Genomic DNA, 22,216 nt, shown 5'->3' with positions numbered 1-22,216 from the left:
TTCTTTGGGCTCATCCTGCAATGTGGAGGAACCCGTCTGGACCATTTTGTCTGCAGAGCATGTGGATGGGGCAGGCTCAGCAGAGGCCCCGCTGCATTTGAAGGCACTTTGTGCTGCTGTCCTTTGCTCTGCAGAAGGTAATTGTTGCTCCCCAAGGACAGGCACTGCAGCCCCTGCTCTCCTGGGAAGAAAAAGCATTGGTCAGGAAAGAAACCTGAGCTCCTGTGGGGTGAGGAAAAGCCCAGCAACAGTAATTTAAGATTCTGTGGCTGTTTCTCAAGCTGCTCTGTTGCTAATAGTCTCAAGCAATTTAATACCTGAAAGGCTACCTCCTCCTGTTCTCTGCTTAGTATAGAAAGAAAAGGTTTGCTTTGCTTGTAAAGAGAACATTCATTACCTGGCATTAACATGCAATTTGGTGTTCAAAAACTGCCTTATCAACAGAACATCTGAGGTAAGCGCCATCTGCACTGCAAAGGCTGCCTGCAGCTCTGCTCGGGCTGTGCGGAGAATAGCCTGACCCAAACCGGGGTGCAGGGAATAACCTGACCCAAACCAGGGTGAGTGGATGGAGGGAAGGGACCAAGGTGCCAACTGAGACCAACAAGGCCACAGTGGGAGTCTTCTTCCTGGGCTCATCCAGGCTAAGTCAGATTACCTAATACAGGCTGAGACCGCTCTCTACTACTGACTTACTGCTGGAGCATGTCTAAGACCTCCAGACATCCTTCCTATCCTCTCCATGATGCCTTTTACATGAGGGAATAAATACATCTTGAAGGATACTGACTCCTGTGACATCTGTGTATGGTCATTGCTAAAATGAAAAGCAGGTATTTCAGGTATCCCCAGAAAGATTCTGGGACACTGGTAAGTGAAGTCTAAAAAAGTCCTAGTGAGAGCAGGATACACCTGCATCTCTTTGCACTATGGCATAGGTAATTATATACTATAGGTAATTAGGCTGTGGGACTCACAGGCTAGTGGCCAGGTTTAGAGGAGCCATATGAGAACCAGATGATTTGGATTGTTTCTCTTGGAAAGGAGATGAGTAAGGGAGAAATGTAAATATCTCTGAGATCCTCACTGGTCTAGGGAAGACAGAAGAACTTTTTTCCAGCTTTTAGCATCAGGAGAAGAGGCAATTTAAAAACAACAGATGAAAGATATTTGTAGTGTTTAAGAGAGCTGTGGCACTTACTGCCATTAATCTTCAGGCTGAGAAGGTACCAAGTTTGAAGAGCAACTGTTCAGAGGGACAAGCAAACTAGCTACTTCGAATTAGCACTAAAACATTGTGGAGCACTGTTAAACATCAGGGCTGATGCCCAGTTTTTGGGAGGTTTGGAAGCTGGAATTCAGCTCCAAAATAGCAATTGCTGTGTCCTTATGCTCCATATCTCCAAGTAACTGGTTCCAGTGATGTGTTATTGCCACTGTTTAGAGAAGAACATTCTTGGGGGACAGCAATCCCCTGGTAGTCCTTAAGCCTGGCTTTTGCGGCTGGCACTTTTGGGGACAGGTGGGTGTAGGAAGCAGATGCCCAGATGACTGTTCCTCACCCCTTTCCTCCATCCTTCTGCAACAGCAGCAGGGAAGCAGGCTGTGTTCAGCCTTCTTTTCATCTCTTCAAGTTCATTATTTCCAATGTGAACCAAGGACATCAAAGAAAGCATCTAGAATAGAAAGCGCTTATGTGTTTCACGATCCTAAACCCTGCCTTTAAAAAAAAAGTCTTTTAAATTATAATTGTTTTTTTAATTAGGGATTTTGTCACTTCATCTCCATGAATTGGGAAAGTTAGCACAAGTGCATCTAACATACATTTCAAAAAAGACCCCTGCCATGCTCACAGCATTTGATCAGTATGCATACTCTGGCTGTATGGGAAACCCAGGAGACCCACATACCCCTGTGCCTCACTTGGTTTTCACTGTGCAATTGGCTTGGAGTGGACGGACAGCTTTGGACACTTCAGGAATGAAGGAGCGGGTGTTTAAAGGCAGAAGATGAGGAATAAGATTAATCTGTACAAAACATACCAGGCAGTCATTTAATGTACAGAATCTGGGATGATGTTGATGCTGACTGAGGGTCCATGTGTTAGCTATGAGCTGCTGGCAGTGTGGAAATAGTCTGGTGAGCTTACGGACCCCCAGGAGAGGAGTGCAGGTCCAAAGTTCTCAGTCATTCTTGGCATTATTTTTTTCCTTAACTGTCATGAATCCTATTAGTGCCTGCAGGGCAAGAAATGGGACTATCTGTCTCTCACTTTGGACGTAAGTAAACATTGAGCAGTATCAATGGACTTCTCATGAACTTGTTTTAGACCATTCTAGAACTTAGAAAATTGTTGTATGTTACTTAATATGTACATTAGCATGACACAGACTTTGTTGTCACAAGTCGAATAAAACCATAACCATGGGCATAATAAGTAATTTCCTGAGAGGGCTGTTTGAGATCACTCTGACTGGGGAGAACCTCTATCTCCACATCTTTTCTTACTGATTGAGTGGGGCTCACAGGAATCAGCAAGGGTTTTCTGTAAGTGCTAGGTTGGTGTTTGATTGGCGTTTGAATAATGTTTAGAAAAATTATATTGAGATCCAAGCTATCTGTAAGGGTGTCCAGATGATATTCTGTGATTGCTACAGAGACTTCTCTTCTCCCAGCAGAGAACATACTCCATCTGCCCCAGTGAGAGCTATGCATGTCAGGCAAGGGTGGAAATGGATAGGCAACACATTAGCTACTGTCAGGATAGGGCACAATGTTGGGCTTTTTTATGGGGTGTAAGTAAACAAAATCAATTAAACCAATTAATGTCAGGATGGTGCAAGCACAGTCTAGACTAAGAAAATCAAAGCAAGTCAACATCACTTTGCCTCTGACCTGAAAGAGAAGAGAGAGGACTGGCTTTTAACAGTGTAGATGGATATTCACAACAGCAGTCTGATCTTTGAAGCTCCTTTCTATTTACAGGCAGACAAGCAAGGCTTGTATAAGGGAACTGAGAGGCAAGCATGATTGACTAACGTGGGAAAGAAGAAAAAGGGTGTTGTGGGGGTTTTAATAGACCTTGCTACTAATTTGGCAGTACGCTTACATTCAGGTTTTAAGTCAAAGAGTTATCAATTGATTTCATATGCAAGAATGTAATTGTTGCCTATTTTTTGCTTAGTGGTCTTTTTGGTTAAGGTGTGGGTAATAGCTGTGCCTTGGTTTCAAGCTGTTTTGATGTCTTCATGAAAATGACACTTCTCCTCTTTCTATGCCTCAGTTCCCAGATTTGTAAAATCACAGCAGTCTGGGATGCAGTGTCAGTGTTTCCAAGCAGAGGAGAGCGGTGAATTCTTAACCCAGTTTCAGCCAAGAAATTAGAGAACAAAGCTCTCAAAGTAGCTAGGAGCCATACCCCAGATCCTTTGGTTTTAGCTCCAAAATTCTGAAGTAAAAAAAAATTGACTCTTACGTATTGATTGAGAATTGCACTTAAGCCACATGATCTCTTGAACAAATGGCCTTATGCATAGGAAGATGTTCATATATCAATATGGCTTTCAGGCTGGCCCTCTTGTTTGGTCAGCTTAGAGCATGCGTAATGCAACAGTGCTGGGTGTCTACTTCCGTCCATCTAGACATCACCATCTTCTCAAATCTCAAATTCAGGCTAGGAAGGCAAATACCCTTTTCTCACCACAATAACTCATCTCCCTGTCTACCTGCACATGTTATGTCAGTGACCACAGGCAGATAATGGTATACGGCTCTCCACATTCTCACCACATTTCATGCACTAGAAATTGGGCAGCTATAAGGAAAAATGGAATTGCTCTCTACAGACGTAAATGGCTTCTTTGTAAGACTGGAACTGGTCAGAAATGGCAATCATCATCACTTTGCTACCCACTAAAGATCTACACCTGTTCTCTATAACCTAAAACACAAACTACTTCAGAGACTCACAAATCTGCTCTTCCCTTGAAGTCTGCTTCTAGCATTGCATTTCTCTGAGTGGCAGAATACCTTCCACTTTTTTATTTGATCACTTTTGCTCTTTGACATAAATCTTTCCCTGATGTGCTTTACTTTGACAGTTCCTAATATAGCTGTGCCTAATGAGACAAATTCCAATAGCAGAAGTACTGAATGCTGGATTAACAGTTTCATATCCATTTTCCTGGGGCAAGAAATAGAAAAATTCATCATCCATTATATGCTACTACAGTGAGAGAATGCGTGACATACCTGGAAAACATTTAGTTTCTCCTTTGCAATGAACTTACTGGATGCAAGACCACAGCTTGAGAAAGAGAAAAAAAATACAGTCATGGGCACTACATATCCTGTGACATTTCTCAAAAAGGGGCCCCAGGGAAGAAAAGGGCTTCATGTAAAAACTGGATTAGAACTGAGATAATTTATTGCCCTAATAAGATCAACATTTATATGTAACAATAAGTAAATATTAACTAGGTAAACATAGCCTGATAAGCAGATCAGTTTGTTTCTCTATTAGGAATACATAGGAATTAACAAGCTTAATAATGGTCAGTATTTCAGACTCAGAGACCAAAATGCTCTGGTGTATCCTGAAGGAGTAAAAGGCCATTGTATATGACACCCCCACACCCACTAAATAATTCAACACCACACACACACAAAAAAACCACCAACCCATCAACCAAAAAGAAAGGATATCTATTATTCCTGGAGGTTGCAGGTTCCCTGTGCAACAAGAACTGTCATGGGTGTTCATTAATGGTCTTATAAACATTTAACTACCAATCAGTGTCATCCACAAAGCAATGTTCAGAGCATCAATTTATTTCTAGATTTTCTCTGCTATGAAATAGAAAATGCAACAGACAAGGGGAGCTTTGATTTTGTATGAGTGGGCTTTTAGAATCCAAATGTGCCTTTTGAAGCATGCATTTAAATCAGATAGATATTAGAGGATATTTGGAAGTACATTTGGGAGCACATTTCCATATGCATATGGAAAGAGAAGGTGGAAACCTATAGTGCAGTCTGTACCCCCTGGTCTCATAGAAAAGTTCTTGTCATCTTAGAACAAATATGTTCTCTCTAGCTCCTTGGGTGCAGGACTCCCCAGTTAGCAGAATAAGGTAGAGTGGGCAAGAAGGATAGTGTATTTTTCTGAATTTGGTTTTCTAGTATAAGTCCCTGGCTTTTGTGACCTCTGAAATTGCTTGAGGGATAGCACAGAATAGTAGAGGTGCTATTCCTAAAGAAGCATTGTCCTAAAGAAGCAGTGGAGTCACTTTCAAAAGAGAATCCAGCTGTCTGATCTGACAGACGCTCCCTCTAAAGAACGGACAGCCATTTTGTCAAGCACATGGAAATGCTCGTTACTAAGAGAGTGGTACAATTTGTTACTTCCTCTCTTTCCCTTGTCAATGGAAACTAGTGACCAGGTAAATAAATAAACTAGTGACCTTCAGTGACCAGGTTACTTCAACTTTGGAGTGCTTAGCAGTGAGGGTGTGGGGTGATGCTGTAGGTTGTTATGAACCAATGAACAAAGGATAGCAACCTATTAAAATTTGCTTGTAGAGTCACAATAGTTGAGCAACAGACCCACCAGCCTTTACTATTTACCCCAAAAGATATCCTACTACTTAAAAAACTTCCATAAAATAGCTGGGATTTATAATGTCCATTGGCAAACCCATTTCATGATGACCAGTTCTCTGGCTTTTGACCAGTCTTACAGGCACTCCTATCCTCTGTGAAGGCGTTTAACAAGCATCTAAAAACTTTAGCATCTGTTCTAAACTATTTGTCTGGGTATTTTCTGTGGTCAGTGAAAGACAAGGGCACCCCTAGAGGGCAAATCCCTCTACAGGTGGCTATGCTGGCTGGGTTACCTGAGGTGACTCTCACTATTGATTACTGGTGCATACAGAGAAGACACATATGCAGAGGTGCTTGTAAAATGCCAGTGACGGGTGAGGCGCTGGAAAAGTGATATCCTGGAAACATACCTCACAACCATCCTGCTCCTGCTGAATGTGAGAAGATGGAGCAATCGGAGCCTGACACCTTGCTGCTGGAACCCTTTGCCCGGGCAGCCGGGAGGGGGGTCGGGGGGATCCTGGCGTGTGGCCACTCCTTCAACACCCGGCGAGTGGTGGAGACTAATGGGAAGGCTTTGTGCGAGGGGAGGGGGGAGAGAGGAGGAGGTGGCTTCCTCCTGACGCCATTTCCGAGGGGCTGAGATATAAATGAGCCGGTTGCTGCAGTGCCCCATCTGGGATCTTCAGCCAGGGCACTGGCGTAGACACGCACGGTGCTGGTCTCCCGCCGGCGCCTCGCCTGAAGCTCCCACGCCAGGGACAGGCTCACCCTCTGTCCCTGTGTCCCACCCTCCATCCCGCCAGCACCATGAGCCGCCTAGAACTGCTCGTCGTCCTGCTCCTGGCCGTGCCGGGTAAGTGGGGCTGGGCTGGGGTCCGTGTTCCCCCCACTCAGGAACCCTCAGCCCCGCGGACAGCGCTGCCCCCGCCCAGCTCCGTTTCCCCTGTGGCCCCTTCAGCACCGCGGACAGAGACCGCCTGGACCCCTTCAGCACCGTGGACAGCGGCCGCCGCAAGGTCACTACCGGAGGGCCTCGCCGGACCCTGCCAGTCCCGCGGGCCGGGGCCACCAGGCACTGCCAGCCTGGGGACCCCTTTCCCTTCCTTTCCCTTCCTTTCCCTTCCTTTCCCTTCCTTTCCCTTCCTTTCCCTTCCTTTCCCTTCCTTTCCCTTCCCTTCCTTTCCCTTCCCTTCCCTTCCCTTCCCTTCCCTTCCCTTCCCTTCCCTTCCCTTCCCTTCCCTTCCCTTCCCTTCCCTTCCCTTCCCTTCCCTTCCCTTCCCTTCCCTTCCCTTCCCTTCCCTTCCCTTCCCTTCCCTTCCCTTCCCTTCCCTTCCCTTCCCTTCCCTTCCCTTCCCTTCCCTTCCCTTCCCTAGGCTGAGGAGGGCACAATGCACACATCCAGCTGCTGCACCCAAGGACCACTTCCACCAGAGCAAGATACCCCTCTTCTCCACTCCCATTTTTAGCAGGATAGGATTTCTCTGCTTGTTTCCCAGTGGAGGTGAATAACAAGCTCTCTTTTTTTGCCCTCCCCTCATTTTACAGCCATGTCCCTTCCCGTGACAAACGACATGAATAAAGGGGACACTAAGGTAAGGATGGGCCTGTAGTGGAAGGGGCACGTGAAGTTGAAGGATGTGTTGTTTAACCTCCACCTAGTTGGCTCGCTTTTGGCTGCCCCTGCTGAAATGCCCTGTAGGAAGTGCTAGGGATTTGCATGAGATCCCTACAGTGGGATCCATCCACCCCCACTCCCTCCCTACCAGGATTTACCCTTTGTGCATCCACTTCAGGGCACCTGGGCAGGAGGGAAGTCCCTCAGGATGCACCAGTGGGACCAAACAAGCTTGTCTGGAGAATGGTGAGGCTGGGGATGGAGGTTGGGTATAACCCTCCCCAGTCCTCCTACTTTCAGCTTTTCAAAGCTCCCAACAGGAGGTGACTCAGGGGAGAGTGGGGGGAGATGTGATTCAGGAAAGGGCATTGCTGGAACGCTGTGTGTTTGGGGGTGTGTATACATCTGTGTTTGTATGTGTGTGGTGTGTTACTCAAACATGCATGTTCCTGAAAAATAGGCAACTGGCTACTCTCAGATTGCTAATTCATCCTCAGCTACTGCTCAGCCTGTCTGGATGCCTACAAGCAGGACTTGGCTGACCTCTCCAGCCTTCTTTTATAGGCTTCTGTGCATACATCTGTGTCATACCTCTCTGACATGCATAGCTGCACTTTGCAAGTATGTGCACTCCCAATGAGCTTTTGGCACCTTTGGATAGGTGCGTTTGCCTGTGTTGATCTGTGACAGACCTCCCCTTCCTGATACTATAATGCCTGTAGTCTTTCAGATGAGCTGATCTCTTAGCTGCCCAGATTAAGATTTCTACAGAAATTAATGTCCAGAAAGGAAACATCAGCCTTTTCCCCACTACTTCTTGAACATTTTTGTTTCCTGAAATCTTCTAGCCACATAATGTTTTTCCCCAGGCAGCGGTAGGGGAGGGCACATTCTTGTCACTCTCAGCCACAGGCTCCATTGTAGAGTGTCTCTGCTTGTTGTTACCTACAGGGCAAGCACCATGAGATATGTTTCCCTGTGTCCTGGCAGATGTGCCTGGGCCTGGAGACCTGTTGCTTTGTTAAGACCTTTAGCCTGCTTAGCCCTGGCTGGGGCTGAGCCATGAGCTGTGAGCCACTGGGTGCTTGCTTCAGGCTGTGTGCTGCTAACTGAGAAAAGGGGCTCAGGGCTGGCACTTGCCCCTTCAACTGGCCGTGCCAGAATAGGATGCTCATTGGGCATCTGGTGGGACAATACATCAATTCCATAATTTTCCTTGTGAAATCTATTCCCAAATATGTTCTATATGTGAAACATATAGCACTTGCCAGCAAGCCATATTTAGCTTTTGTGAAAGCTGATGCAACTCCAGGGGAATGCTTCCACCAAGGAAGGATGGTCTCCCAAGCCTGTGCCCTCCCTGGGTACTGCACTGACACAGGCTCTAGCTGAGAGCAAAATCAGACCACATCTTTCTTTTGATTTTTGCTGCAACTGGAAGGAGTCATTAGGGCTTTTCTAACTTCACCACTCTCTGAGACACAGCATTTCAGTGGAGGAAATCCTGGTGTCACTGGACAGATCAGGGCAGGGATATCATTACATGGGTACAGCAGTGAGCACCGCAGCTCTTCCTACTCTTCCTACACACCGTGCTGCTTTAGATGTGCTCTGTGCCACCAACATTTGTGGGTGGCTCGGGGCTGTGAAATGGGTAGTCAGCATCTGCAGGCCTTTCCTGGGCAGCTCATCAGACTTTTCTTACACCAAGGGCTTTCCATGGGGAGCTGAACAGGACCAAAGCATTTTAAATGTCTCTGGTGTTTACCCACTCTTGTGCTGAGAGAACACTATTCCCAACTTAGAAGCATACATTTCAGAAGGGCCTGTGCACAGCCAAGCTCAAAAGTGGTGAAGTCTATCCTTGTAAGGACATGATCCTTTGGAGATTTCTGTGTAGGGACAGCATGAGCAGCTCTTAAGGATCTAGTTACATGCTCACAGTTAGAGGATAGCTATGGCAAAATTCCAGTCCGAGTTTCTGCTCTGGATTAATTACATTCATTTGGAAAGGATCTCCTTCATTTCCTGATGCAGGCTGTTACTTCATGACCTTGTGAAGTCTTACTCTGCAAGACTTGCTCTTACAAAAAATCAAGGAGAGTGTTGTGGAATGACCGCACTCTTCATTTCATTTCATTATGTTACGAAGTTCCTCCACAGAGTTCGCCATATTTCTGTGGTGACTGATGTGTTTCTTTGTGTTCAGACAAAGACCTTAAAGCAGCTTAGAAGTCTTCAGAAAGCTTGTATAGAGAGTTTCATTGGACCAGGTTCTTATTTCTTATGCTGAGCAAGTCCTTACTTCTGAAGCTGCATCGAATACAGCTGCAGTAAGTGGCTCCAGAGGTTAGGAAACATGGGAGGGAAGTATCAGAATCTGGGGTTTGTTCTATTTAATGGTAGAGTGAAGTGACTCAAAGTCATCTAAAATCTGTATTAATGGATTTCTTGTGGTATAGGAGAATGATACCAGGGAAATTTCCCTGCTTTCTTTCTGTTAGAGCTTTCCTGTAAAATTTTTAATCCAGCAGGCAATCCCCTCAAACTGTGTAAATAGTTAAGAGTTCAGCATTTAATGGCTGTGATCTGCAAAACCAGAATTCTCTCCTTATACAGGGTGAAAATTTGCCCATTCTGTCTGGTCAATGAATATATCCAATTGCTTGAATGAGCAACATTGTAGATGACTGGGAATTGCTGACTTGTGTTTAATTTCTACTGCAGCCGCAGTGCTTTGCTCTCCTGAGAATGGCACCTTGTGAAGGAGGTCAGGACTCTTAGGGCTGCCTGCAGAAATCATCAGAAGAAAGAGGTTCAGTGAGGGAATTTTTTGCCCCCAAGGCTTACTTGTATCCTTTTTTTCAGTTTAGCCTCTTTTTTCCCCCAGGCACTTGTGAGCCCTGCATACTTTCTGGGCTGCTTTATAAATAATCATCCTTTTGAACCAAGCAGCCTGATTCCTGTACTACTAACCAGCACTGGACTCTAGTGAATGCTGCTTTCTCTTCTGTGTGACCATTTGGGTCTACCATGACCACACAGCAGGGCTCCTGGTGGTGTGTCTCGGTGTGGCGAGGGTGCCTTCCCCCCTACCGGAGGTGCCACCTTGCCTTTGTGCCTCTGGCTTTCATTCTCCTACCACACATACAGCACTGGATCATCCTTGTGCGATCATGGGTGAGGAGCTAGGCCTGCAATCTCAGTACAAGTGACAAACCAGATAAATAATGCTTCTCATTTTACACCGAAGAAAAGGGCCACTGGGAAGGGCAGGTCCAGAGTTTGTCCTGTCTGGAAAGCTGCCTCAGGCAGTTGCAAATGCTTCGGAGGAAAGCGTGGGAATTTCTTTGCTTTCTGATAACCTGCCTCCATGAACAGCTCTTCCAGTCTATAATAGATGGCTTGAACACTCAAGCACAAGGTCAAGCACTTCTCCAGAGTGTCTCTAGGGCTTGACAGCAGTATTTCTCATCCGTGTTTGAAAGTACAATTTGCCTCACATCACCCTCCGTTCACAGTTGTAGTCTAACTACGTTGTCCTTCTCAGGGCTCAAATAGCTTGCAAGATTTCAGGGTCAGCTTTTGAGGAGCTTGACCACTTGTTGCTCTCTATCACCTTCCACTGAGCCCTTTTATGAGATGCACGTTGAGATATAGTGACTTACAAGAGGATGATTTGGAGCTCTCTATGTATATATTCAGATCCCCTTTAATCTACTGATGTGCCCAGCCTCTGGGATGGGCTGGAGTCATGAGATCCTCAGCTGAAATGTGCATCATGTAGAAGAAGCTCTTCCCATTGCCATGTGTTATTTGCTCACTTCTCAGTTTCGGGAGGTACCTTCTGTTCCTGCATTAGGTAAAACAGGAACTGAACATTCAGTTCTGGCTCGACCAGAAAAGCAAGATCTGTGCCATCATCTGCTGTGTTTTAGCCTTGGTAACAAATAGATTTAGGAAAAAAAGACAATAAAGCAGTGCTTTAATTTGTATTTTTGTCTCTTTCTAGGTGATGAAGTGCATTGTAGAGGTCATCTCTGATACTTTATCAAAGCCAAACCCCCTGCCGATCAGTGAGGAATGCCTAGAAACACTCAGAGGAGGTACAGGCTCAGATTTAACACCGGGTATCGGCAAGAACAGATGCGGCAGAGACTCAAGCAGGGGCTGGTCCTGCCCTGACACATGCTGTAGCACCTGACAAGGGGTCCCTGACACACTCACCTTCTTTGTGGTAACCCCACCAGGCCGCACCAGGCCCCAGAAGCAGTGATGGAGCCACTGCTTGGCCCAGGCCATGCATCATGCTGGCACTTCAGCTGGGGGAGGTGCTGAGTGACATGAAGCTGCCTAGTTTTCATGGGACCTTCCTGTCATCTTAACCACATGGTTAAGAGATGTGACAGCAAATCAGGCCAAGGGAGAGAAAAGAGTAAACGAAGAGGGAGGTGGCTTTTGGGGTTATTCTTAATTTTCTGGGGGTGAGGGGAGGTTGTTTTTGACCACCTTCTGTACCAAGTCTCCCCTATTGCAGATGAACGAATCATTTCTATCCTTCGCCACCAAAATTTATTGAAGGAACTTCAGGAAATTGCGGCTCAAGGTACAGTTTCACTACAGTTATTTGGGAAGAGGGGTTTCATCTGTTGTAGCCCCTTGCACAGTTTTGGTTTTTTGGGTTTTTTGTATTTTACATTAATTTGACATCATATTAATGTGGTTTAGGAAATCTAGTTCCAGGACTCCCAGCAGAGACTGGGTGAGTGGGGACAGGAATTTTCCATATAATAAGTTCAGTATGCATCTGATTATTTAAATGACTGTCAATGTAACTTGGTGGAAATGCAGAATATAGGCAATTTGGGATAGGAGGACCCTAAAAGGAAATATTGTAATTTAATTCAACAAATAACCACCAGCTCCCAAGCTAGAATGAAAGACAATAAAACCTTCAGTGTGCAGCTGGAGTCTAGCACTAAACCCAGGTGTGGCAGAAGGGAAGCCTCACTGAGAATCAAACAGGACTTGCACCTAAAAGACCCCACTGAAAGCCCCCAGTAGGGATTTTCCTGTTGCCTTCCTTAGGTTGAATGCAAGTTCCTTTAGTTTGGAGAGGTGTGGGCAGCTCACCACTTGTCAAAGTGGGAGCAGCAGCAGCACAGAGCTGTACAAAGGGGTGTGCAAGGGAGAAAAGGGCTATTACCAGATGTCCAGGTCCGGTGTGCAGGTCCCAGGCAAGGCTACTTCAAAGCTGGTGCAGGTCCCTCTGCCTGGGTGGCCTGGTTGAGGCTGCAATGGGGCACTCCCCAGGCTGCAGGGAGAGCAGCTGCAGGCCTTCCCTCCTCCTTCTCCTTGGGGTAACCCAGCTGGCAGCCCTCCCTCGCCAGGGCATCCCTGTGCTCTGCTGCTGTGTGGCACAGCTACCAGGGATGGCTGGGAGACAGTGCCACCAGACTGCTTTCAGAGCAGGGAAGCCACAGAGGCAACAGGGATAAGGGAGAGGGAAAATTCAGGAAGCCAGGATTAGGAGAGACCCCCATGCAGCTCCCAAAGCAATAGTTCGGTCACTGCCCAAATCCCACTTGGTGGAGGGGCCAGCCAGGCAGTGACACCAGACAGGCTCTGTGGATGCTCTGATGATCCGGAAGAAAGAAACCTGGGTCTCTTCAGCATGCTGGGATGCTGCTGCCCAGGCACACCAAGGTTGTGAGGGCGAGCACTCAGCTATCAGACACGCTGTGCCATACAACATGTAGGCCACGTGAAGGGACTCATTTCACAGAGGTGTGTCTTGCTCCACTCTCTCCTTGGCTTGAGTCCATCACACTGTTTTGTCCTGGGGTAACATGAGCTCTACTCTACAGATCACAGTGACTGGGGATGGGAGAGTCCTGTACCCCAAGGTAAAAACGAAGGTATTTATCTTGGTCTCTTCTGTGCTGGCTGCAGTTGGTCCTGCTCAGGCTGGAAAGCCCACACCATTCAGCTCTGCCCTGCGTAGGGCTAGAGAGGACTGGGCTGTTGTTGGCTCTTGCCTTTGCATTAAGGTATAGAAGCACGGCATGAGCTGGGTTAGACAGGGCTTGCTTGGCTTGCAGTTCCTGTTGGGATGGGGTTGCCTGGGGAGCGCTGGTTGCCAGGACAGCTGCACTCTGATGTCCAGCTCATGCTGCCTTCAGACAACGCTTTCTCCAGGGTGTTGTTTTTGTCAATCTGGCTCCATAATTCCGGAGGCTAAGGTGTGGGTCCTAGGGGCCCTAGACGATCCCCAGAGTGGGAATGAATGCTGCTCCTCCCTCCTGGGGAGTGGCAGAAGGGCAGTGCTCAGGGAGAGAGGCCCCCAGGACCAGGCAGGGGGGGCATAGGGACTCTCAGTGCTCACCTCAACAGAGGTATGTGGGCAGCATCTGGAAGGAGGCAATTTTTATCCTTCAATACTCTGAAGCTTAAGTCTTTTGTTGGTCTCAGTGTGCTGTAGTTCAGCATCTCTTATTCTCTAGCTCTCCATCAATATTAGTTTTCCTAGCAACCCTGCTTCTGTATTTGTTTAGAGACCTTTTTCTTTCCTACAGATGATGTTTTTGATGGTGGCTTTATTACTGCAGTTGATTCACATAGCCTCCAGTCTCACTTCTCCTCGTGGCTCCCCTTTGGCAGATTTGTCCATTGTAGAAAAGACGCATATAATTATAAATGGCACGGAACTATTTTCCTACCTCTACTTTCTGAAACACAGGAGTGGCTGTTGCCTTTCCCTACTTTTTGTTACTTGACACAGGTGCCAATGAAAGAACTCAGCAGCAGAAGAAAAACAGTGGCTTTGAAGATGAACTTTCCGAAGTCCTTGAAAGTCAGAACGACAAGAACAAGCAGAGAGGTCAGTGTCAGCCTCCCCTCCAGGAAATCCAGGTCAAGTTGTAAACAAGGATGTTCTTTCTAACAGCCTTGATATGTCCATCTGCTTCTCATTTAGGCATCTTTTTTTGATGCTGCCACTGACACACACAAGCAACCCGTTGTTTGCTTTGTTTTTATCCACCAGCGTAAACAACATGTAATTTCTGAGCTATAGTAACTACTGATGGTCAAGTTACCAAACTGATACTGATCTTTTCCACCCTGCTGCCAACACCATCACTCACTCCTAATGCTTAAAATGAGTCACGGCCAGGGAAATCCCATACTGAAAGACTCAGTGATGTAGGCAAGAGTGATTTCGGTCTGCTCCTGCCGCCCTTGTTTCCAGGCATCCAAGATAGTAGGTTATGGGTCTCTGAAGGGAAAATTTAACTTGGGATGCACACAGTGCACACACCCACACAAAACACCTGCATCTTGGAAAGACCATATTCAGCTGGGATTTCCCCTTATCACTGTGTTTGTATGGCCTGGCTAGAGACAGGCAGAGTAGCGGAAAGGAGGGTTCAGCCCCTTCCCTTTTCCACGTCAGGAAGAGATGATGCTAATGTGGGGTGAGATGATTTCTCATCCAGCAGCAGCACCCTCGCAGAGGGTCTCGAGCAGGCTCTGGGGCATGTGGCTGAGCCACAGCAGTGCAGCAATGCCACGAAGTCAACCCAAAGCTGCCCACAGTGATGAGGAGCAATACCCCCAGGGGCTGCAGTTACAGCCAGCATGGCCAAAAGCCAACAGAGAGGACAGGTGGCACTGGGTCTCCCTCCTGCAAGGGAAGACCTAAACCTCTTGCTCCAGCAGCGTGGAGACTGTATGAGGATGAAGTGTGGCACGTTGGGCCATCCAGGCCCACAGGCAGCCCAGTGACACCAGTGCAGTGTCACTGGTGGTCACCAGCCCTGCATGATTGCCTCTCTGCATCCCCTCACCCCAGAACACTCCTCAGCCCTGCTTGGGGCTATGCTTGCCCTTCCATGCCCATCTAGCTTTTCCCACTGCTCTTTAGCCCCCATCTTTTCTTTTGCAAAGTGATTTCTGTGGCTACTTATGTTAAAAGAGGCCAGTCTCTGACGTGAGCAAGAGCAAATACCCAGCCCACATTAAGCTTCTGGTGAGTATCTGCTTTGCAGAAGCAAAGGCGGCCTCCCCTCCCTCCGGCTTGCCTGCAAACAGCACTGACCCCATCCTCAACCTGGTGGGAGAAATAAGGATGCAATGTTAGTGCAGCACTCAGAGCAGTGAGAGCTGTGCAAGTGCCATATTACACTCCCAAATAATTTCATTTTACGTGCGATCTGGTTTCATGCGGGGCAAGTTTGTTGCTGGTATCTCAAGAGATGGTGATGAGGACTGTGCCACAGCGAAGGACTTTGGCATATGTTTAACTTGGGCCTTGAGAGTCTCTCCAGGAGAGCAGGTACCAGTGAGAGCACCAGCTTGCTTGAACGCAAGCACATGTTGAAGTGACTTGTGAAAGGATCCATGGGATGGTTAAGCAGGTTGCTGAGTGGGGCTGAGGCTCGCTAAGAAACACATGGGCTTCGCTGGTTGTGAAATGAGCTTTCAGGAGAGGTGTTGCTTCTTGCTCGTCCCTCTGCAGATGCGGCAGGGGAGCGCTCTGGAGAGGAGCAGCCCACGGCGTCCCTGGCTGAGCTGGAAGCACAGAAAGCCCAGCAAAATGAAGATTCAAGAGAGGAGGAAAAAAACAGCCTGGAGGAGAGGGAGCCCAGGCCACGGGACGCTGACCCTGGTGAGAAGGAGGACTGGGAGGAAGCAGAGAGCAACGAGATCAGGGACACAGAGGATGCCCAGCAAGATGAAGCTTTGGACAACCACATCAGCAAAGACTTCAGCAAGGATGAGCAGCAGCAGCGAGGGAATGAAGAGGACCACCCCAGAGGCCCCAGGGACAGCCTGGAGCTCGAGGATGAGGGAGAGCAGCCATCCAGGCAAGGCCAGAAGCAGAGCAAGGAGACGGCAGCGGAGCGTGTGGAGCGGGAGGATGATGGAGGAGACGATGCTGCAGAGGAGGACCCTACCGAAGCAGAGAGGTCACTTGATTTGGCTGAGGAGGACGAGGAGGCTGAGGAGATGCAGGGAGGCAACAGTACGTATCCCAGATGACTGCACTGATACCTACCCGGGGTGAGCCGAGAGCACGGAGACAGACGGATAAGAGGCTTTAAAGCCTAAAAGTTCAGGCAGGTGCTTACTGGTTTTACAGAAATACCCCTGCCAACGGCCACCCAGACCCCCCCGCAAGCACCCGCACGTGGGCCCACGCACAGTAGGTAACACAGGCCCAGCAGCTGCCTTGCTTGCTGCCTGCTGCTCAGTTTTCATAGCACCTGGGAATAACTAATTTCTTTTTCTTGAACTTCCTGTGTGGTTTTTGACTGCTGCCTCCAAGTCCTGTTACTGGCATGGTGACGTGAGAGTGGGTATCTCCAGAATCCTGGGAAAATGGGCCGAAATCAGGAAACCCACCCTGCATCTCCCCTGAAGGATCAGTTCCAAGGTGGAGCATAACCAGGTTAACACTTGTGCTCACTGTTGTGTTTAATGCTCTTTCAGATAACGATGATGCTCTGGGATTTGGCAAAGACGGGCGGAGCTCTGAGGAGGAGGAGGAGGAGGAGGAGGAAGAACAGTCCCGGGCACTGAGAGGAGGAAGGCATCGTCTGGAGGATGAGGGGGTGCAGGGGGAGGAGGACACCTTCCAGCCCAGGGATGCCAAAAGCGAGGAGATGGAGGAGGAGTCCTCCAGGGAGTGGGAAGAGTCCAAGAGGTGGAACAAAATGGATGAGCTGGCCAAGCAGCTGACATCAAAGAAGCGCATGGAGGAAAATGATAGTGGGGAAGACCCCGACAGGTCCATGAAAATGGCATTTAGGTCCCGCAAGTATGACTTCAGTAGTCCAGAGGAAGATGTAAGAAGATCATGGAAGCATCACTCAAAGGAGGACAGCAGTGAAGGAGGCTTCCCGCTTGCTCCCATGCCTGAAGAAAAGAAGGATGAGGAAGGCAGTGCTAACAGGAGAACGGAGGTTGGTGTACATAAGCTTAAGAAAAAATCCTGCCTGTTTATTACTTGGGAATCCAAATTATGCTTGGAGATGTGGATGGTACCTTGGCATTACGCAGCCAGCATCGGTTCTCCGTGACCTTAAGGAGATGCTTGGTGACCTTTTAGTCATTTAGCCCTAGGTATTATTGAGATTTGCACCTGGCTGTACCTTTGATTTTTATCCTTGTTTCAGTCACTAGTGCAAAAACATGCCCTGTCCCAGAGAGTCTTAAAAATGCGACAGGACTTTTGCACTGGCCTGTGCTGGACATGGTGACCAGAGCTGTATTTGGAGCCTGGGGGTGGGTGTTCTGTCCCAAAACCCCTCTGAGTCAAAGGGAATGCTTTTTCTGGCTCAGGGACGGAGTGAGTACTGTCAGACCTCCTACAGAGGTAAACCAGGGGTGCAGTCGTGGTGAGAGAGCTGGGGCGCTGGAGTGGAAATGCTTGACAGATACAGGAATACATCTGAGCCAGGCTTCCAAAGTCAGAAACCTCCTTCCCTGGCACCTCCTGTGATGTTATGTGGTAGCTCAGCACGTCCCTGGCAGCCAGGAGTGGCGGTTTTGCCTTTGTGCTGAGGCCCAGCTCTGGGCACGGATGTATATTAGGGATAGCGCAGGGGGCTGGACAGAGGGGCTGAGCATGGGCTCTGCAGGTGTTTGCTCTGGGATAAGCCATTATCAGTTGCCTGGGAACAGACTGTGGCAGCAGGTGAGTGAAGCCAGTTTGCTGCAGCCCTCTTGCCTCCAAAACACCCCTCTTGCCTTAGTTACGCACCAAAACATCGCCCAAAGGTTCCCCATCAGCATCCCCACTGAGAGGGCTTCTCCAGCCATATTGGTTCAAAGCAAAGCCAAATGTCTCAGCTCCGAGCAGGGATGCAGTGAGTGCCTGCCAAGGAGGTGGGCACCTGCCCCATCTGCCTCCTCACCATTGTCTGCTCACATCCCAGGCCTCTCCTGCAAGAAGGCTGCTCCCCACCCGCCCCTGCCAGCGGCTCTGTAGTGCACCTTGTCTGCGAGGCGGTGGGCTCAGCCTCCAAAGGGGGACTGGGAAGGAGGTTGCTGAGGCTGGAAAACTGCTACGTTTACAGTTGCAACAAGATTTTTTGGTTTGTTTTTTTTTTTTAAAACTAGATAAGGGCCTCTAGGAGTCAGTGAGGAGGCATCAGACCAGGCACCCGACAGTGAGGGAAGGGAAGGCACAGGCTCTGGCTCTGCCAGAGCAGCTGCCATCCTGTCCCCTCTCCTCACTTTCTGGCCATGTGGCCGCATGGCTTGGCCAGTGAGGCCAGCATGGGCACATCAGGGAGCTGAGAGTGCTGTCCCCTGCACTCGCTGGGGCTCAGCCTACCGGGCCAGGCACAAGCGAGCCACCGTGCACAGGCACAGTGAGAGGCAGTGGTTTGGGTCTGACCTCTCCTCTCTTTGGTTGCCGTGGAGGATCCCAGCACAGCACTATTTTCTCACTTCCTGGGGGCTCCAATGACAGCCAAAGCTCTCCTCCAGCAAGGTGAACCTCAGCTGGCTGCTCCCTGACGGCTTCAGACCGAGCTCACTGGGACAGCCCCTTGGGCTCAGTCTGGCTCCCCTCAGTGCTGGCGGGCACCCCCAGCTGCTGGCACACTGCTGTACCTGGAGCCTTCCCAGGGGCTGAGCCAAGGGCCCTGTGGAGGTGCAGGGTTACTTTTTCCCTGTTTAGGAACATAGCTCAGGGGTGAGAGAAATGACTGTTTTTTACATACTTTATTTTTTTCACACCAGTCACATGCAGTGCAGGCCAGTGCTGTCCCACGCTTGGTGGCAGCTGCAGGCAGCAGCAAGGCACTGCTCCCTCAGCACGGGAGAGGGGCCGTCAGCTCAGCTCTGCCGATAGGAAAAAGTGCTTTTAGCACCGACAGCCCCAAGTTTGCTACCGTAGAGCCTGCTGCTGTGCTGGGTGAGCACGTGATCTGCAGCGAGGCCCAGGCGACAGCAGCGGTGAGGGACAGGCGGGGCTGGGGCTGGCAGTGGGACAGGGCCAGTTGTGTATGACCGGAGCTCAGGCAAAGTCACGCAGTTACAGCTTCGAGTACCTACACTAAATAAAGTAGCTTTAGGTGACAGCACAGATACACAAGAGCCACTATAAAAAGGCCACCCTTGAGGCAGTTTGAGCCTTTAAACTGACGGCTTCCTCAGTCACTATTTTCCCAAATGGAAAAGCCTCTTCCAGTACTGGAGGCGCATGCGAACACCCAGCGCAGCGTGGGGAGGAGGAGACACTGCTGTCCCCTCCACAAGCAGGGCACGTGCTGCACTTGCCGAGGTGGCAGGCACCTGTGCCTGTCCCGGTTTGACACCACTGCCTCAACGCAGGCGCTCAGTGCCATTCGGCAGCACCTGCCCCGGCCCCGGCTCCGCGGCAGCCATCTCCCTCCAGCCCCATGCTCTGGAGCGAGACATCCATTGGGGGCTGCCCTGTCCTGCAGCAGGGCTGGGAAGGACACTGGCTGCATGTCTTGTCCCCATCACCAGCTGCAGCGATTTAACATTAGGACAGACTAATCAGTGTTGCACAGAGACATCTGTCCAGAGGGCAAACGCAGGAGCGGGCTGAGGGGATGGGGCAAGAGGTGGCTGTGCTCATGCCACCACTGGCAGCTAGCCCCGGGCAAGGCTTTCCGTAGCTCTGGGCGGCGAGGGCTGCCCACCTGCGGCCGCTGACGCGTGTCCCGGTCTTTCATTGCAGGACCAGGAGCTGGAGAGCCTGGCCGCCATCGAGGCTGAGCTGGAGCGTGTCGCCCACAAGCTGCACGAGCTGAGGCGAGGCTGAGGGCCCCAGCCTTCCCCGCGCAGGCGAAAGCCACCACCGCCACCCTGCTCCCTCCCCAGCGCGTTTTCATTTTCTGATTTAAAAGCAGTTAAGCTGGAGCAGAAGCATCGTGCCTAGGAAACTGACCTCGCTAGCGCCCAGGCCTGCCTCCCTCGCCATAGTGCTGTGCCCATCTCCGCTTCTTCACCTCACGCTCCCCTGCCCACACGGACACCCACACGCCCAGCTGGGCACTGGTGGGTGCGAAGCACGACCTACGCCTGTGTTTTCCGTCCGGGTGGGGGTTTTTCCCTCTTTTTTTTTAAAAGACAAAAGCTTTCTAGAAAGTTCTCCTTCCACCGGTAGTTTCACTGGGTAAAAAACTGCAATAACTTGTTATCTTTTGATTAAAAGCTGAGAACTCTGACTGTAATATATTCTATATAAAAAATTTATCTAAGGAAAAATAAAACTGCAGTGGGTTCCTTCCTTTGTTTTGGCAGCTTCAGTCTCGGTTGTCGGCACGCTGCAGGGCTTGTACAGCCCTGGGGGAGAGGAGGGGGAATGGCCTCCCCTCACCGCCGACACGTTGGGATGGCATTTCCCTCCTTACCCAGGCTCCAACGCTGCTGCCCGCTGCGGCCCAGCACTGAGCACACCTCGCTGAGGTCCTGAGCACTGCGGGGCTCTCCCTGCCCACCTGAGGCCCAGCGGTGCCGTACAGCCCAGCCCCGGCGCTGGGTGTCCCGGGTGCTCCAGTGAGACGTGGGCCACATCCATAGATTATCCGTGCACATGGGATTGACAAGGGAGAAAAGAGTTTAGAAGTTTAAACACTGGGGCAATACTTGACCAAGTCAAGCTATTGGGACAACACGAGTGGGTTAAAAAAAAAGGTAACGAATAGGCTACTCATGAAGAAAAGCACTGGTCTGTGTTCCCCCAGAAGTGAAGGCTGTTCCTGAGGGGATGCCCCTCCCGTGCGTTGGCTTGCAGGAGCCATGGTGGCCTGCTGGCACAGCACTAACAGGCAGCACCTTCCCTATCCTTTGGGCTTCAGCCCACACGCCAGCTGGAGAACCAGGTGGTGCTTGAGTTGGGGAAGCTTGCCCCAAAAGTCTCTGAACACTGATCATAAGATTTTAGACTTTCTATGTGTATCGGCAGGAAAGGAAAAGAGCGTCCCACTGCCAAGGCTGTATCCCACCCCTCAGTTTGAAGCTCAGTTGTCTCCCATCATCTGCAGCCCACAGAACAGCTCAGATGCTCAGGGAACGGCTGCCAGGCTTTGAACTCGACATGTTCCTTTATTCTGCTAAAATCATCAGCGCTGTTGGCTGATAGAGTGAATTGCACTGGGGGTGGGCATGCAGGGCCCCTCGGTGCAGGAGGTGCTGGGTGTCCAGACCCGTTCTCCACCCACCAGGCGAGCTTCCCCAGGGAGGGCTGGAGGAGCTGCTGAGCCGGCAGTGCCCCTCGCCCCCAGCCCTGGGCAGCCACACAGCAGCAGGAGGAGGCAGCGAGGCCAAGGCAGCGCCTGGAAGCTGCCCGGCACAGGGCACAAGCCAGGACATTGCACAGGGTGAGAGCCTCGCTGGGGAAAGTGCACCGGAGCGAGGTGTGTCTCCCAACCCCATCCTGAGGAGATCGCCTTCTCATTAACCTCAGGGAAACACGTGTAGGAACAGAAGTGAAACCAAAGCTATTCCACAGAAACAGTACTAAAATGTCAGTTATCACGGAGTTAATCCAGCTGTAAAAGTCACATTTTACATACTGATCTTCATTTACATTTTGATTTCAATCTTGTATTTAGTTTCTCCTTTTTTTTTTGTGGCAGAGTCTCTGCTGGTAGCATCACCCATACAACCTTGCAAACTCAGGTCTACATGGCACAAAAAATTCACATAAACCCTCAGTCACCTACCCCACCCCTGCCAAAACAAAAAAAACCCCAAACCAAAAAACCAACCCCAAACCCAAGAAACCAAACAAGCCACCACAGAAATGCAGCCACCTCCAAAGGAGTTGGACAAGTTTTTCCACAAAGGATGGTGGCAGCAGGCAGAACTTGTCTGTTGCTGCTGCAAAATCAACAAAAGGAAAAATAAGGTTACTTGATGGAGCTACTATAAATACTGTCTTAATTGGATATTCAAGTAATCACAAACATTTGAAACCCACGGACTTTCTTTAAAGGGAAACATGGAGTTCAA

The 22,216-nt window shown here is 49.5% G+C and overlaps 1 protein-coding gene across 1 annotated transcript; it reads left to right on the top strand.

Moving 5' to 3' along the window:
• The first annotated feature begins 6,411 nt into the window (after positions 1–6,411).
• On the top strand, positions 6,412–20,021 carry CHGA (chromogranin A). The gene is made up of 8 exons (XM_059819900.1): positions 6,412–6,457; positions 7,150–7,196; positions 11,232–11,325; positions 11,757–11,825; positions 14,001–14,099; positions 15,738–16,244; positions 16,712–17,184; positions 19,938–20,021. Exons 1-8 carry the CDS (start codon positions 6,412–6,414, stop codon positions 20,019–20,021), a joined length of 1,419 nt encoding a protein of 472 aa, XP_059675883.1.
• Positions 20,022–22,216: the final 2,195 nt, after the last annotated feature.

The sequence above is a fragment of the Gavia stellata genome, chromosome 7 (assembly GCF_030936135.1).
Source record: "Gavia stellata isolate bGavSte3 chromosome 7, bGavSte3.hap2, whole genome shotgun sequence".
Lineage (NCBI taxonomy): Eukaryota > Metazoa > Chordata > Aves > Gaviiformes > Gaviidae > Gavia > Gavia stellata.
Note: the sequence above shows the minus strand (reverse complement) of the source record. Positions and strands in the feature narration are given on the sequence as shown.